Below are 15,286 nucleotides of genomic sequence, written 5' to 3'. Positions count from 1 at the left end.
TGCTAAAAGAGAGTGCTATCACACGTCATTAACATGCAAAGAACCAGGAGCGCATCAGTTTAATAGGATTCGCAACAGCAAAGACTCATACGACCACCAAAGATGATATTAAAAGCATGACAGATCCTGCAAATGAATGCAAACACCACCAAAATTGCGAGTCTATTGTACTGTTAATTTTGTAAATTGTGATGGTTTGGATTTGTCGTCTAAGATCTCGATTTTTTCTTCCGGGACTTGTTGGAGCCCTTTGGTTGATCTGAGGCTGCAGTTGCAGCCTTGGTCGCTTGGTTTGCTTTCGATGAGGAACTGGCATTCGCAGATGAAGTTGCAGACGTATCGTGCTTATCTCTTGTCACAGCTCCTTGAGCACCTCTGACCTGAGCCCTCTTATCCTTCCTCTTTGGGCGGTAACTTGACCGCTCTCTCTTGGGCAGCCATCTCTCAGGATCTGGTGGTGGCCCTGGGTTTGCTGGATCAAACCCTTTCGGGTATCTAGGCTTCCTCTTCCTCTTCTTAGCCTTTTGCTTCTTCACTTCATCAGTAACGTCCTCATTCATGGGTTTGGGCACTTCAAAAGGCCTTGCACCAGATGTCTTCTCAAGGCTCTCAACATCAATTCCCTTCAGACCTGGCAATGGTTTCAGTTTCTTCTCATACTGTTCAGCTTTCTCAAGGTTGGTCCGTGCTGAAGTTGCTACCAGCCCCGCCAACGCTTCTGCACTCCCAAAGCTCTTAACAAGCTCCTCGTACAATTGACAGGCCGCCTCATCATGCCCATGGTTGAGCTTAAATGTAGCAGCCTCCCGCATGAACACATCTAATTTGCTATCCTCAGTCATGGAATTCTTCCACCACTGGATAGCAGAATCAAGCACAGAAGAAGCACCATTAGAGTCACCTAGACGCTCTTTTAGGGCTACTAGTGTAGCGACAGTAGCAGGCATGTGCTGGATGTCAGTTATTTTAGATAATGAGTCAGCAGCAATCTGAAGATGATTGGCACTAGCAGCAATCTGAGCAAGCGCAAGGAGGACTCCTTTAGAATTCTCAGGATGCTTCTCAGCATACCGGCTAAGAATTTCTTCAGCTTTCTGTATTTTCTTCTCTCTAACATGAACTGCAGCTTGAAGCAAAACAGGGAATGTGCTATCCTGAAACATACCAAGTAGTCCACTGACAAGCTCATGTGCCTGAAATATACAAGACAACATTAAAATCTGTTAATCAGTCCAATGAAGCAAGAAATAAAGCAATTAAACATGATAAGAAAATATTAACAAATAATCAATAAAGAATTCTATTGCCAAAGTTAGTATAAATACTATTAATGCTAATTTCTGTATGCTCCGACCAAAGACAGGTGAATGAAAGGTTTCAGTAATATTGATCTGTCCTGTGAAAAAGACCAATCATGATGATGATTACCACTTTCCTTGTTAACTGAATTGACAACACTCATAAGATAGTGAAGTTGATAAGAGTAGAGCTTATGATATTATTAGACTAAGCACAGCACAGAAAATCTAAATCATATTTTTGCTAAATACTACATCCGTTCCAGAATATAAACATTTTTAGGTTGTTTAGCATAGATTAAGGAGATGTCAAAAAATTCTATTTTAGTCACTTCAATGGTCAACTTTTGAATTTCGAATTGATTAAATTCCTTTTCGAAGCATCCGATTGGCTTTGGAATCATTGGAATGATTAAAATTATGGGAATCAGTGTAGAAATGTTTATATTGTAGTACAAAATTTGAATCCTATAAATGCTTATATTTTGGAACGGAGGGACTAGTTGTTTTAGAGCCATAGGATACACGTTCAATTGCAAGCAGATCTTTTCACTAGAGAATAATCTATACTTAAGTTATTTCCAATCACTCAATCCTCAATTAGCATCCTTCGATTGGGCTAATCTCTAATGCTACTACATGGGGTAAACCAAAAACTAAAACTAAAAGATGGTATAAAAATGCAATGAGTATGAGAAACAATTTAGCACAATGATGCCAGAAGAGTAAGAAATATAAAATCAAAATAAAACACAACAATTGGTACATTCTTCAGCAATACCCTGTTTCATATTGTGAACAATTTAGCTATGCTTAGATTTATCTATATATCAATGTATATTGTTTATATATATGTCTAGATTCATTAGCATTCTATGAATCTAAGCGATGCTAAAAAAAGTCTTACATTGTGAAACGGATATATTACTAGCTAACAGATGATATCTAAAAAGGGCAAGTGCGAGATGGATCAACTGTTCCCAGCAAACCTGATCGATTCTGTTTGCATGGAGGAGTAAAAGAACATGTGCAGAATACAGTGCTTCTTTTTGCCTTGGAGATAGCTTGAATTCAAGGCTTTCAATAAGCTGCAACTTGTTCGGGGCAGTAGATTTTTCAATAAGCCTGCCAAGCTTCCTCAAGCTATCGGCAGCGTCCTTGGTTCCTTTCAAGGAAATAAGGTTGGTTGTTGCCACAGCAAGTGAAGAAGGATCTGCTAAGTTCTGGCTTGTCATTTTAGTATAGGTTTCCATAGCTTCTTGGGTTTGTCCTTGTAGCTGAAAATATAGCTAGAATAGTTAATAGACCATGGGTGAAAATTAAACAAAAAATATAGATAAGAAAACTTTCCCAGTTTATTTACCTGCTGAACATAAGCAAGCTGAGCAGACACAGGAGCTAGTTCATATTCAATCTCATCATCTCCGTAATCTTCCCCCATAAGCTCTTCTTTCCCAATTCTGCAGAACAAACAACAGAATTAAAATCTAACAAATTGCAGGCCCTTAAAATATTGGCAAAGAACTAACTGGTCTTGCATAGTTTTCATAGCCAAGCAACTTATCCAGAGCTGGATACAGAAACTTTCTTGAGACTGGGCGAGCTTAAATTTTCTTCATGTAAATTTCTACAGCTTCATATATCATTTACCAAATTGGCAGTCGATAAGTTGTGATTTAGGGAGAGATAAACCCATACGAGAGATTATATCAATAGGGCTAGCATTCTTTAAAAAAAGGATAATGAGTGCTAGCAATTGTGTTGCTTTGACAAACAGGCTACAATCATACATAGTGCTATAGTGTATACATATGATGGTGTTGAGCCTTGCTTTGCTAATTTCAGTAATTTTCCTTGCTAATTTAACCTCCATTGAACCATTGCTTAAGAAGATCGTGCATGACAATTAATTAGGCATTGCACTGCTGCACGAGGCAGAGCCCGGGCACTAGCCCAAGGTGCCGGGAACTGGCTCCACCACTGAACTCATCCAAAACATAGAATAATGGGAAAAAAATGCCAATACTACAAAAAAAAAATCAATGAACTAGTAAGCCATCTGTCAGCTACCATTCTTCTAATGTTCGAAGGGAAGTATAAAATGGAATATCAGTTCAAGCTACCTGAAAGAACATATTCGCTTGAGCTATCAGTTCCTCAGTGAAATTACCTTTTTGCCAAATCCAGCTGCTCTTTAGCTTCTGAGTACTTCTTATTTTCTATCAACGAGCAAGCAGAATTATATGCAAGCTCAAAGCTTCGAGCATCCCTGAGTGCCCTCGTGGTAAGATCAACCTTTTGTGCCTTCATGGTTGCCTGAACTTCAGAGGCCCTTCCAGCAGCAACCAGAGCAGCAATGATATTTATTTTCAGATCCATCGATTCAACCTTAAATTTCTGGAGCTTCTCATAACTATTCATGCAATCATTCATTCTACCTAGCCTATAATAAATCTGAGATTCCAACTGAAGAACAGCAGAAGTTTCTTCTTGACCTCTCAATAGCTCCAGAGCTTCTTGTAGTTTGTTTTGCCTATAGAAGCAATAGGCCTGAATAAAGATCAAAGTAATTACTTAGCAAGAGCATATTATTTTTTATTAACAAAATTACAAAAAACAATATGCCCTGTCAAGTACAACCTTTTCTGTATGTAATAAAATTCAACAGAAACAGATTGTGGGGATAAGATAGTTGAATAAATAGCAAAGAACAAGCGCCTAATAAATAATATCTAATCATAACTAGCACTCAGTTTGCAGCTAACCAACAGCATTTTGAGTCACAAGTCACGACAATGTCTCACATTAGCCAACAACTAAGATGATTGGATGACTGTTGGTAAAATTCCCCTTCCTTTCCCTCAATATATACCTTCAAAAGTGTGCATTGCAATCTAAATGTATAGAAACAGTCAAACAGACAGTCAGATTCTATCAGCAATGCTAGCATGCAACACTCTCAATTGGGTCACAGCCTCGAGGAAAACTTGCTATGCAATGTGACCAGCATCATCATTTGCAATTATCCTACCATGAACTAAGCTACACAGGCGAAATGCTTCCCAAAAATTTCGCTTCAGGACAGTCAAATCACCAGATATTAAGTCAGGCTATAAACATTAACAGATCTGGCCAGTACAAGATCCTAAAAATGACAAGCCACCGCCGCACGCATGCCAGGTAATATAAGTAAACAAACAGATCCAGCGCGCAAAAAGGAGTAAACGGGGTGGTCTCGCATCACCTTGTAGTAGCTGAGGTCGATCGGGAGGCGCTCGGCGGCACGGATCGCGGCGAGCGCCTTCTCGGTCGCGTCGGACTTGATGTGCGCCACCACCTTGCACCGCACCGCATCCTCGTCACCCGGCGCCACCGCCAGAACTGCGGGATCAGCGGGAGAGTCAGATCAGCGTGGCGGGGGCCAGAGGAGTCCACCGGAGCCGCCGCCGCCGCGTAGGAAGGGGAGGAGGAGGTGGTGGTGGTGGTGGTTACCTTGGTCGGCGACCTTTACGGCCTGCGGGAACTCCCCGGCCTCGATGTGGCGGTGCAGCGCCGCGAAGAGGTCCTCCACGGCGACCGGCTGCGCCGCCGAGGCGGCCGCCGCCGCCGCCGCCGCCTTCGATTTGGGCGGCATCGGGATTTGCTTAGCTAGGGGAGAGAGGGACGACACGACTCACGAGCCTCGAAATTTTCGTGGAAAAAAAAACCGTATATGAGTTTTTTTTTCCTTATCCCTGTATGGGCCAAGATGGGCCAATACGGACAGCCCACACAACCGGCCCATAAATATTATTAGATGATGGGCCTGCCAACTGATTTATGAATGAAATAAGTTCATCTGAGATCCCTCAAGTTAACGTTGAGTCTATATGAGATCTCTTTACTCTAAAACCATAAATGTATACCTGAAAATTCACACAAACCAAAGGTCCCATGGCAGTATCGACTCTATTTTTGACTGATTTTGCTGATGTGACGGACGATGGCCGTGGGTCATTGAGGCATTAATACACGGAATTATTTCTCTCGTTAGGCTTTTGCGTGCTGACATGTGGGGTCCATCGTCTGCCATGTCAGCGAACAAGTCAGAAATAAAGTTAATACTGTCATGGGAACTTCTTTGCATGATTTATGTGAGTTTGAGATATACATTTCTGGTTTTTAGGTTAAGAGACCTTACACGTAATCGACATTTGGTTGAGGGATTTTTCATGAACTTATTCCCACGCTAGTTAAAGTTCAATCAAAAAATTATTTGCTCGCAAAAAAGTTCTACCAAAAATTTCAAAATTCTCATTGCAAAAAAAAAGTAAATTAAAAGACTGGTGCTGCCACAGCCCACATACTGTTCAAGTTCACTCAAAAATTTAAAGTTGAACCAAAAAATTCAAAATGCCCATTGCAAAAAAAAATTGTAAATTAAAAATGGTGCACTTGGCATTTTTTTTCTTGTCATTTGACTTCCCTTCCAGTGGCCAGAAGGATCAGATTTCATAATTTTATATCCTAATATCCATCCATCAAAGATATGTTGATACCTCGCGCCAAGCGAGACAGTTGAGAGGAACCCATCACGCGCAGAATTTAACAGCAACATGCCCAATATATTATCGACCATGATAGTCCTATGTTTGCTTTTATACAGATAGCTCTTCCCAGGGCAATTCTCGGTGGAAAAAAGGAACCGGCAGCGAAACAACGGCCGCCGCCGGAGTTCGCCGGATTACTCCCCCGCCGCCGCCGCCGCCCAATATCCGCCGTCCTTTTTTATACCAGAATCACCAAACGGCAAACGCTGAATCCTCTTCCGACAGCATTTTCATTGGCCTTGAACACCTGAAAGTCCTTTGTTACATGCCCAATTACATGTGCGTAATTTATCGAGCCATAATATTTTTGTTGCGCATGTTTCCGAAACTATCAAAAAATTTACATACTAAAGCTTATTATCATATATTTTTAAATAGTTTTTTATCATTATAGTAGTTAATTTTATCATCTATATATTATAATCTTTCATAACGCAGACTTGTTACTACGTTTTTTTTTTCAAAATTCTGTGTTTTGAAGGACTTCGAGAGCCATGATCAACAGAAAGTTAGCCGAGAGTACATGTAAAACATGCGGCTCTTTGATTATTAAAAAAAGTGGGTGTATGAATCTAAGAAGCCAAATTCTTGCACTCTCGCACACTCTGACGTAGCCTTCTGCCTCTCTAAATAAAAGGAAATTTACACCATGTCATTATAATTTTACAATGTTAAAAATATATTATTAATATCTCACTGACATGTGGGTACCATTTCCTTCCGTAAATTTGCAAAACCGGCTTCACTTCTGCAATTTGCTCATTGTATAATTGATCGTTATGTGTGTAAATAACTGAGTCATCATGAAGGTTGAAATCTTCAAGATAGCTGCTCTTTTTGCGTTAGGTGGCCGGTCTATTGCGCACTGAATAAGCATAGCGCTTAGTGCCGTGCTCATCGATAAGATCAAAGGAAACACCGTCCCTGAACACTGAGGAAATCTTCGTCAGCTGGACCATGGTTGATGCTTGATACATGGCATCGGCAACTAGTCCCTGCTGAATTATTGCGTGTTTTGTTATCAGCAGCCATCAGCTAAGCTGTCTTAAAAGTACAGGCACTAAAAAAGATTACTTCTCTGCATCATCTGGAAAGGAAATCCATGGCAGATGCCACTCTGCTGATGCCTTTACATGTATCCAGAGTTCAGACACTGGAAAGCTTTTTGGTTAGAGTACAGGGGCTGCAGATTAGGGTCCTGTACAGTGAGCATGGGCACAATAAAGATAGTGATGATCTTACCAACTTACTTGTTTATAATGAGAGAATATAATCCATTTTTTTAAGCTACAACTTGCAAAGGGAACAAATTCCCTGGTGAAATGCAGATCATGGAAACACTGTTGTATACCACTACGCAACAGGATGACCCTGTGCTCTATCTAGTAGGTTTTTTGTTGTCTTGTAATTAAATCTCGCTGTCTGAATATAATTATTCAGTAGGACCCTTTTTTACTGGCACCTGTTATCTTGGTACTTTAGGTGACAACCATAGTAACTTTGCAACAAGAGACTGAAATTCAACTATCGGTGAAGATGATCAATATCCTGGAACAGCGAGTACAGAATAGTGCTATTATGATATTATCCAAAAGAGATATGCATGAACAGGATTGCTTTTATTATCTTTGCTTCTGATGGCAACCGGTAACCACTCATATGTAAAAGCTTGTTTCGTTTTCCACGGTTTCAATGTGATTAGTTTGCATGATAGACTGACAGATACGCAGGATACAGCTTCATTTTTCAGTCATGCCGGAGACACACTTGGCCTCATATGGTCCTAAACTGATGACCGGGACCGCAGCCGCACATAGTAGAAAATGGATTATCCATGGATACTTTGCAAAATTGCTGTGAACTCGTCGAGAAATTCTTGATACAAAAACAGCCAGGAAAAAAGTGCGAAAATGACATGAATTTCTTTTGGTCTGGTGAATTGGTCATCCTGTTGTGCCAGCTCTGAAAATTCAAGATTGAACTATGTAATGTGAAACGACCAATTTTTAGATGAGTGACCTATGCCAACATGGCATCTAAGACCACTCAGATAAAGCTCATTGTGAATGGCCTAAACGACACAGTATCATGCTGCTACAGCTCAACCGTTGAATGGCGATCCCTGTTAAGAACCAGCCATTTGCTTGGTACCAAAGGTTTGTTGCTGCTAAGATAGTGTCGATAATCATGAGAATGAATTTATTATTATTATTATTATAGAAGCATAAGTTGTACCTTGATCTGCAAGCCTATTGAATCAGGTCTTCTCTATAAAAAACAGGGATATATTACACCATGGGCACCTATGATAACATGCATCCAGATGAAGTGATAAACATATTAGAGCAAGTATAATAGCAGGCTATAAGCCAGCTACAAGTATATTTTAAAGAATATTTTAAAGAGATAAGAGGAGAGAGAAGAGAGGTGAGATACTAATTTATAGCCAACTGCACACGGACTCCAAGACAGTGTCTATATGACATGTGGTACCATGTACTAATGTTTTATAAATAATTATTATATGAATTGACTATTAGATTGACTATAGATGAATTGGAGCTATTAGTTGACTATACTATCGAAACTTCTCTTATCCAGGATACAGTTCAAAAACTTCTGAAACTGGCAACAGGTATTGGCAACCGAACTGTAATTTTAAATACTACACGTACACACATTCACGTCAGAGCTGATGCTAGAACAGAAGCTACTAGTATGCAGTAATTCAAACAGGAAAGGAAAACAGCGAGGCAGCGAGATCGGGATGTGTAATCAATCAAACATAGTAGTTTCCCTTCCATTCCATTCCAACTGAGTTGATTTGATTTTCTTTATCATGATTCTCTGAGCATTGACTTTTAAATAAAAACATATGGATAAAGCTTTTAATTATAAATTATTTTTTACGTTATTAATAACAGTTCGGCTTATAATCAACGAAACGAATCCCCGTAGCTAGATCAAGATGACAAGCTTGGAATGCCGTCTCAAGTTTCGAGGCCGGTAGCAGACAAACAGACCATCGACCGATTATTAAAACTTGCCAGGTGGAGCACTCCAATCGTGTGCAACAACACAATCGAATGAAATATTTTGTCATTGGCTTCAGATCATGTTATATCATGTGGGTTTGTGCGATCAAAAATGCAAGATCATGGCTATCTATATTCTCTACGTGGTAGTATACTACAGATACAGTATGCCATTTATATGGAACCATGTTTATCGCACATGTGGTCCAGAATCTCTTAACATGCAGAGATCAGATATCAATCAACAGATATATGTATGTGCATAGGTACCAGGTTAAAACATTCAGAATAGCACAGTATCTGCAAATTGTTTCTACAGATTTGGTTCTCTCATTTTCTCCCTTCCTATGTTTATTTATTCAATCATTAGTTCATTATTACTGCAATATTGTTGCAAGCAAACCTATCAGATAAAGGACTCAGATCCACATTGGTTTGATGTTGCATGCTGTGGAATGCAGGTCAAACTTCTCTAGCAGCATAATTGAGTATAGTTGGCACAGACCTAGAGAACACGCCTACCTCAGATGAACATATTCGGTAGTGTTTAGAAAAACCTATCTAGCTTCAGAGATCAGGGCATCTCAGAGCTGACTTTTCGAAGTTATCTGATCTCACCACACATCAAATTCGTCCTAGCAAGCAAGACGACATATAGTCTCTGTCCTATCACAACCTGAACCGTATTGTACCAAACCTATCATCTTCCTTAGCTTCCATTCATGTATTAAGAATTTCCCTTTCACCCTTTTGCATGACCCCTATACTTAATTTTACAAATGAAATGACAGTCTAACTCTTCAGATTAGTTCTTGATCTTTCTCAGCTGCAGGCAGAGACAGACACAGAAATTACAAGCTGGTAGACCAGCCAAGGATTCTATATTTCCATTTTCATGCATGACCCATCACCCATGGGCAACCTAACTGGAAAAGAAAATGATAAACAGGGGCATCTAACCACAAAACCATCAACCAGACAAACCCACGGTTACCTACCTACTACTTACCCAGGTAGTGACCAATTACGTAGCCAACACAACAATCATGGGCTCATCTTCATTGCACGAGCAAATTACTAATTCACGATACCCAACTAGATTACCCAGACAAAAGAAACCATCGGCATCAAATGGCTTTCCAGGTACAAGCAACCGGAGAGCCAAACCAAACCAAACCAAAATCGCAAGTGCAACACAACCAGAAAACCAAAAGCTGACGACGACACGCAAGCGAAAGATGTCCCGAGTCAAACGACCATTTCTTAGTTAATTCCATCTCCTAGAAACTGATCAGATCGGAAGGCACTGGTAGTGCCATTGTGCCAGGCACGAGCGCGAGCGCTCCACCTCCTATAAAAACCGCGCCTTTCCTCTCGGAAAGGTTGGTCGCAATTGGGTTCTCGATTCGAGAGCGAGCCGTTTAGGCATTCTGTCGAGCGGGTCGAGTGCATGGAGGGGCTCATCCCGTTCATCTACAAGGCGATCAAGGAGAGGAGGAGCAGGACGTACTCGCGGTGCAGCTCCGACGTGTCGGGGATGAGGTTCGGGAGGGGTGAGCAGCGGGCGGAGGAGGAGGAGGGCGGCGATCCCTGGGCGCAGAAGCCGTCGTGGGCGGCGGCGGCCGGCGGCGGCGCCGGGGAGAGGGAGATGACGGCGCACCGCCGGCACCGGTCGCTGGAGGAGCTGGCCGGCGAGGTGGGCGCGTCGCCGCAGTGGCGGCAGGGCGGGCTGTCGAGGGGCAGGAGCGCCAGGATCTTCTGCTGCATCAACGGCATGTGATGTGATGCAAGCTTTGGATGCGTTCCAGGAATCGGGACGATGAAGTGGTACTAATCCTAGTTCTTTGTGCTAGTAATTTTTGTTCGTGTTTGGGTCGAATTCAAGGTAAAAAGATTCGGCGGTACAAAATTTCTACGTAGTTCGTGCGATGTGTATTCCAACCGATCGAAGTGTATATATGCATGGATTTGTTGTTGTACTTTAAGATGTAAAAAAAAGCCAGAAAAAAATAAACTTCAAGATGAAAATAGACGGTGGTGGGCGTCATGACGTGATTGAATTTATCATCCTGATATTAGAAGTCGACTGGTTAGTATATTACTGCTCCTAGCCTGCCGCTCGTCTTTTCACTTAATTATGTTTATGCTTATAAGCATAATTTAAATTTTAAAGTCTAAGTTACAATAATTTTGAGTTTTTATCTAATTATTTTTTTACTCTCTGCTTCTAAATCATTATGAACTTGTATATGTATATAAAAAATTTACCGATAAATTATTTTTAATCACACGGAGAACAGGATATGCACGCAGATTGAACTTTGGCTTCTTTCGTAAGATAAATCAGCATGCAAACAGTTTATCATTACGGGTACAGGGTACTAGACTATTATATGGACACCCTTTTTTCGCCGGGCCGGAGAGCAGCAAGGAGAGAGATACACATGGGCCTCATCCCCCCATGGGCCACATAACCTGGCCCACATATTTCCCTTTCGCCTCCCTCACAGAAACCAACTGTGTGCAACGGCCCACGCGACGAGCAGATCAAGCCCCGGGTGGGTCCCCCTCCGGCCACGGGCAATCCACCGCCGGACGCTGGTCGGTGGCGACGCGATCCCCGGACCACCCGCGGCGTCAGCGTCAGCAAACCCCCACCCCGTCAAAACACGCCGGTTCCGCCGCGCCCCACGTACGTACGGCCATCTCTCTCTGGCCGCGCCGCTCACCGATTGGCTGCGACGTTGCCGGAGCAGCCAAGGCAGAGCGCGCGCCGGCGAGACTTCACGCGGCAGCTGGCAGCAGGAGGATGCGCAGATGCAGCCATGCATGCGGCGACAACGTCGTCGTCCCTGTGGATTGCACGGCGGCCGGCGCTGCGGCCAAGCGAGCTTAGCCGCCTGACAGGCGTCGCTGTCGAGGATCTCACGCATCCCGACGTATATCTCACGGCTAATTAAATGTAGATGCGGCCCTCCTGCGGCCATTGCCGGACGTCCACCCTGAAAAGGGGGGGCTCCACTGAAGACGGATGGCCATTCATGCCCAGCCACCAACCGATCCCAACATCCACTGTAAAAAAAGGCCCAGCCCGTTCGTCTCATCTACCGTTGCAACCACGGTAGAAACGGTACGACGACCACGCAAGTTTTCGCCTTGGAGCCAAAACCCTGAAACTTGCACTTAAATGCCACTGTGGCGAGTGATGTTGAACTCTTTTTTTCCTTTGCCTTCTTCTGGCTGGCCACATGAAGGAAGAGAGAGAGAGAGGATCAATTAATAACGCGATGCTGTGTAGTAGAGTGGTAGGCTAAGCAAGCAGCAGCTCACACTCTCCCAGTCTCTCTCCTCTTCTTCTTCTTCCACCATTCTTGCAGGGGCTCAAGCTGGTCTCGCTTGAGATAGGCTCGGCGACGAAGAGCACTCACGAGGAATAGAGCCATTGGAGCTTCAGACAGCGCTAGAATGGAGGCAATGCCGGCGTTCGCTCCGCCGCCGCCCCCGCCGCCGTCGCAGCTGATGGTGCCGGTGGTGGGGTACGGCGGGGGAGGCGCCGGGGATGGGACGACGACAGCGGTGAGGGGGTCTTACGGCCCCGTGATCGCAATGCTGGCCGTGCTGGCCGTGCTGGCGGCGGTGGCCGTAGCCGTCGGGAGACTCTGCTTCGGCCGCCGCGTGCTCGGCCAGGCCGCCGGCGGTGACCGCCACGACCTGGAGGCCTGGGTGGAGCGTACGTGCGGCCCGTGCGTCGGCGCCAGCGTCTTCTCCTCCGCCGGTGGTCCTGCAAAGGAGGAAGACGGCGGAGTCGCGGATGCAGCCTCAGCCGCACCGGCGGAACCGCCGCCGCCGGAAGCAACAGAGCGAGAAGACGACAGTGGCATTGTTAGCAGTTGGTCCTGAAATGACTCCTTGTAAATTGTTTTTCTCATATTTTAATTGAATTCGTCTCATAATTTTTTTTGAAATAATCTCTACTGCCACGATGCGGCAACGCAAATCCGGCCAGGATTTGACTTGAACACACGTGGTCGTCGTCACGGATTTTCTCGTGTTTTTTTTTATTTCTCTTGTGTTGCCGACTCGACTCGAGGCCTTCTTCCCGTTTCCCGTTTCTGCAGCATCGACCCGCGCCGCGCCTCGGTTGCAGCAGCACATGAGGAGGTCAGACAATACACAGCGGGTCAGAGAGATACAGCGTTGACTGTCCTAGGATTGCACGGAGCAGAAAAAAAAAATAGAGAGAGAGAGAATACGGAATACTCAGCTCGACATAACACACGGACACGCTTGTGTTTTCTCCTTCCTCTCCGGCGCGGCGAACTCGCGAGCGACGGCCGGCGAGTTCTTTCTCCGGCGAGGCCGGGACCGTCGCCACGCAATTGCATTACCTAGCCAGATAGATATGTATATATATGCGGGAAAGTACAGATTCAAACGAGTTCAAATGGCCTCTGATCGCACGATCAAGCGTGACTTGAATGGTGCCCGGTCCAGAGCCCAGAGAGTACCGTGGTCCCCCTGGCTGCTTTTCGAGATAAAGAATCCATGCATGCATGCAGCACAACATGTTGCATCGCATGCTGAGCAAGGCTAATAATATAGCAAAGCTGGCTATAAGATTTTTTTAATCTTATTTTAGCTAACTCAAATAGTAGTTAGCTCTCTATCATTAATGCATGACCCACATGTTACTCTCACATAATTTTTTAGTTATTGTGTCCAAGCTGGCTATAAAATTACAGCCCACTGCCCCTCTCTCTCCTCTCCTCTCTTCTCTACATAAGCATTTAGTCAGCTTACAGCCTGCTATTATATTGTTCTTAGAGCAAGTTCAATAGTATAGCCAACTACTAGCTCTAATTTGTCTATAGTCAATCTAATAACCAACTCATATAATAGTTACCTATAAAACATTAGTACATGGTTCTACATGTCATACACACCATGTGTCTTAGAGTTCGTGTGTACCTGACTATAAATTAGTAGCCTACCTCTCTTATCTCTTTAAAATATACTTATAACTGACTTATAGTCTGTTATTGTATCTGCTCTTAGTGCTTACTGGCGCCTTTAATCTTTGTTTTGGCCACGCTAACCAAATATACGTGGAATGATTTGAAATGTTATTGTTGTTATTATTCCCGTGAATCTATAGTAAGACTCTGTTTAGTTTCTAAAAATATCACATGGAATTTTCGGATATCTAAATAGAGTATTAAATATTAATGAAATTAAAACTAATTAGACAGTTTTGGAAAAATCGTGAGACGAATCTTTTGAACCTAATTAGTGCATGATTAGCCATAAGTTCTACAGTAACTAATATACAAATTAATTAGACTCAAAAGATTCGTCTCGCAATTTCCAGGTAGAATTTAAAATTTGTTTTGTAATTAGAATATGTTTAATACTTTAAATATATAACCATACACGCCGATGAAACATCTCTCCCAAAAAATTTTGGGAACTAAACAAACGGGCCTAACTTAGCGGCATATGTACAGCTGTACGTATTATGTGACAGGCAGACAGGGTACTGACAGAATGCGTACTACGCGTGACCTGTACATTCCGTATCATGCATGCATGTCTATAGTCTATACCATGGCTGCTTTCTTGCTCCCATATTTTCTTTTCTTTCACCGCATACTTATTAAACTATGTTTAAACGACATTTTTGTAAAAAAAATATGTATAAATTTAGTATATTTCCATCTGTGTAGTATTTAGTTCTATCAATTAATACCATTAAAAATATTAAAAATCCGAAAAATATTTTATCTTTCACCCTCTGGCTATCTTACACATAGTCTGTATCCATCGTGTCTTCATTGGTTCTGTAGTTTAAACCCCATTAAGTTGAACATTCTGCAGCTAGATCATCAATAGTTCTCTCTGGACGTTCGATCAATAGTCGTCTCCACATACATGCATGTAGAGATGGAGTGCAACTCAATCGTTCTGCTTGCACAGTTGCACTATACCACTAGTCGTAGTAGTGTTTGTTCTGAAGCATTAACCAACACGCTGCTAAATGCCATCAGCCTGCAGACAAGTTAGTTGCCTTTCGTAATTCGGGCAGAGAAAAAAGGATAATTAATTGCTCTGTATCCGTGCTTAGCTAGTTCCTTTGAACGCTCATTTGTCCCGGCAGTGATACACGGCGGCAGTACTACTAGTAGAATGGACCAGCTGTTTTAATTTACAAATACACAGTTTGATTTTTTTTCCCTAAAAAAGTCAAACAATCTCGTCCAGTCGTCTACAACTTGAAGACAACTAGACAAGATAGTTTGCCATCGTCATCTGCATGCAAAGATGCAACTCGTTGCAAAAACACATTCCTCTACATGTCTATACCGTC

At 42.9% G+C, this 15,286-nt stretch overlaps 3 protein-coding genes across 3 annotated transcripts; 2 read left to right on the top strand and 1 right to left on the bottom strand.

Moving 5' to 3' along the window:
- Positions 1 to 4,982, bottom strand: LOC102714429 (signal recognition particle subunit SRP72). The gene is made up of 6 exons (XM_006646487.2): positions 4,791 to 4,982; positions 4,543 to 4,679; positions 3,469 to 3,848; positions 2,662 to 2,758; positions 2,288 to 2,575; positions 1 to 1,193 (listed from the first exon to the last, which is right to left on the bottom strand). Exons 1-6 carry the CDS (start codon positions 4,930 to 4,932, stop codon positions 210 to 212), a joined length of 2,028 nt encoding a protein of 675 aa, XP_006646550.1. The 5' UTR covers positions 4,933 to 4,982; the 3' UTR covers positions 1 to 209.
- A 5,108-nt stretch (positions 4,983 to 10,090) lies between these two features.
- Positions 10,091 to 11,030, top strand: LOC102702898. The gene has a single exon (XM_015839713.2). It carries the CDS (start codon positions 10,373 to 10,375, stop codon positions 10,700 to 10,702), a length of 330 nt encoding a protein of 109 aa, XP_015695199.1. The 5' UTR covers positions 10,091 to 10,372; the 3' UTR covers positions 10,703 to 11,030.
- Positions 11,031 to 12,387: 1,357 nt separating this feature from the next.
- Positions 12,388 to 12,822, top strand: LOC121056728. The gene has a single exon (XM_040529988.1). It carries the CDS (start codon positions 12,388 to 12,390, stop codon positions 12,820 to 12,822), a length of 435 nt encoding a protein of 144 aa, XP_040385922.1.
- Positions 12,823 to 15,286: the final 2,464 nt, after the last annotated feature.

The sequence above is a fragment of the Oryza brachyantha genome, chromosome 1 (genome assembly GCF_000231095.2).
Source record: "Oryza brachyantha chromosome 1, ObraRS2, whole genome shotgun sequence".
In the NCBI taxonomy this organism is placed as follows: Eukaryota; Viridiplantae; Streptophyta; class Magnoliopsida; order Poales; family Poaceae; genus Oryza; species Oryza brachyantha.
Note: the sequence above shows the minus strand (reverse complement) of the source record. Positions and strands in the feature narration are given on the sequence as shown.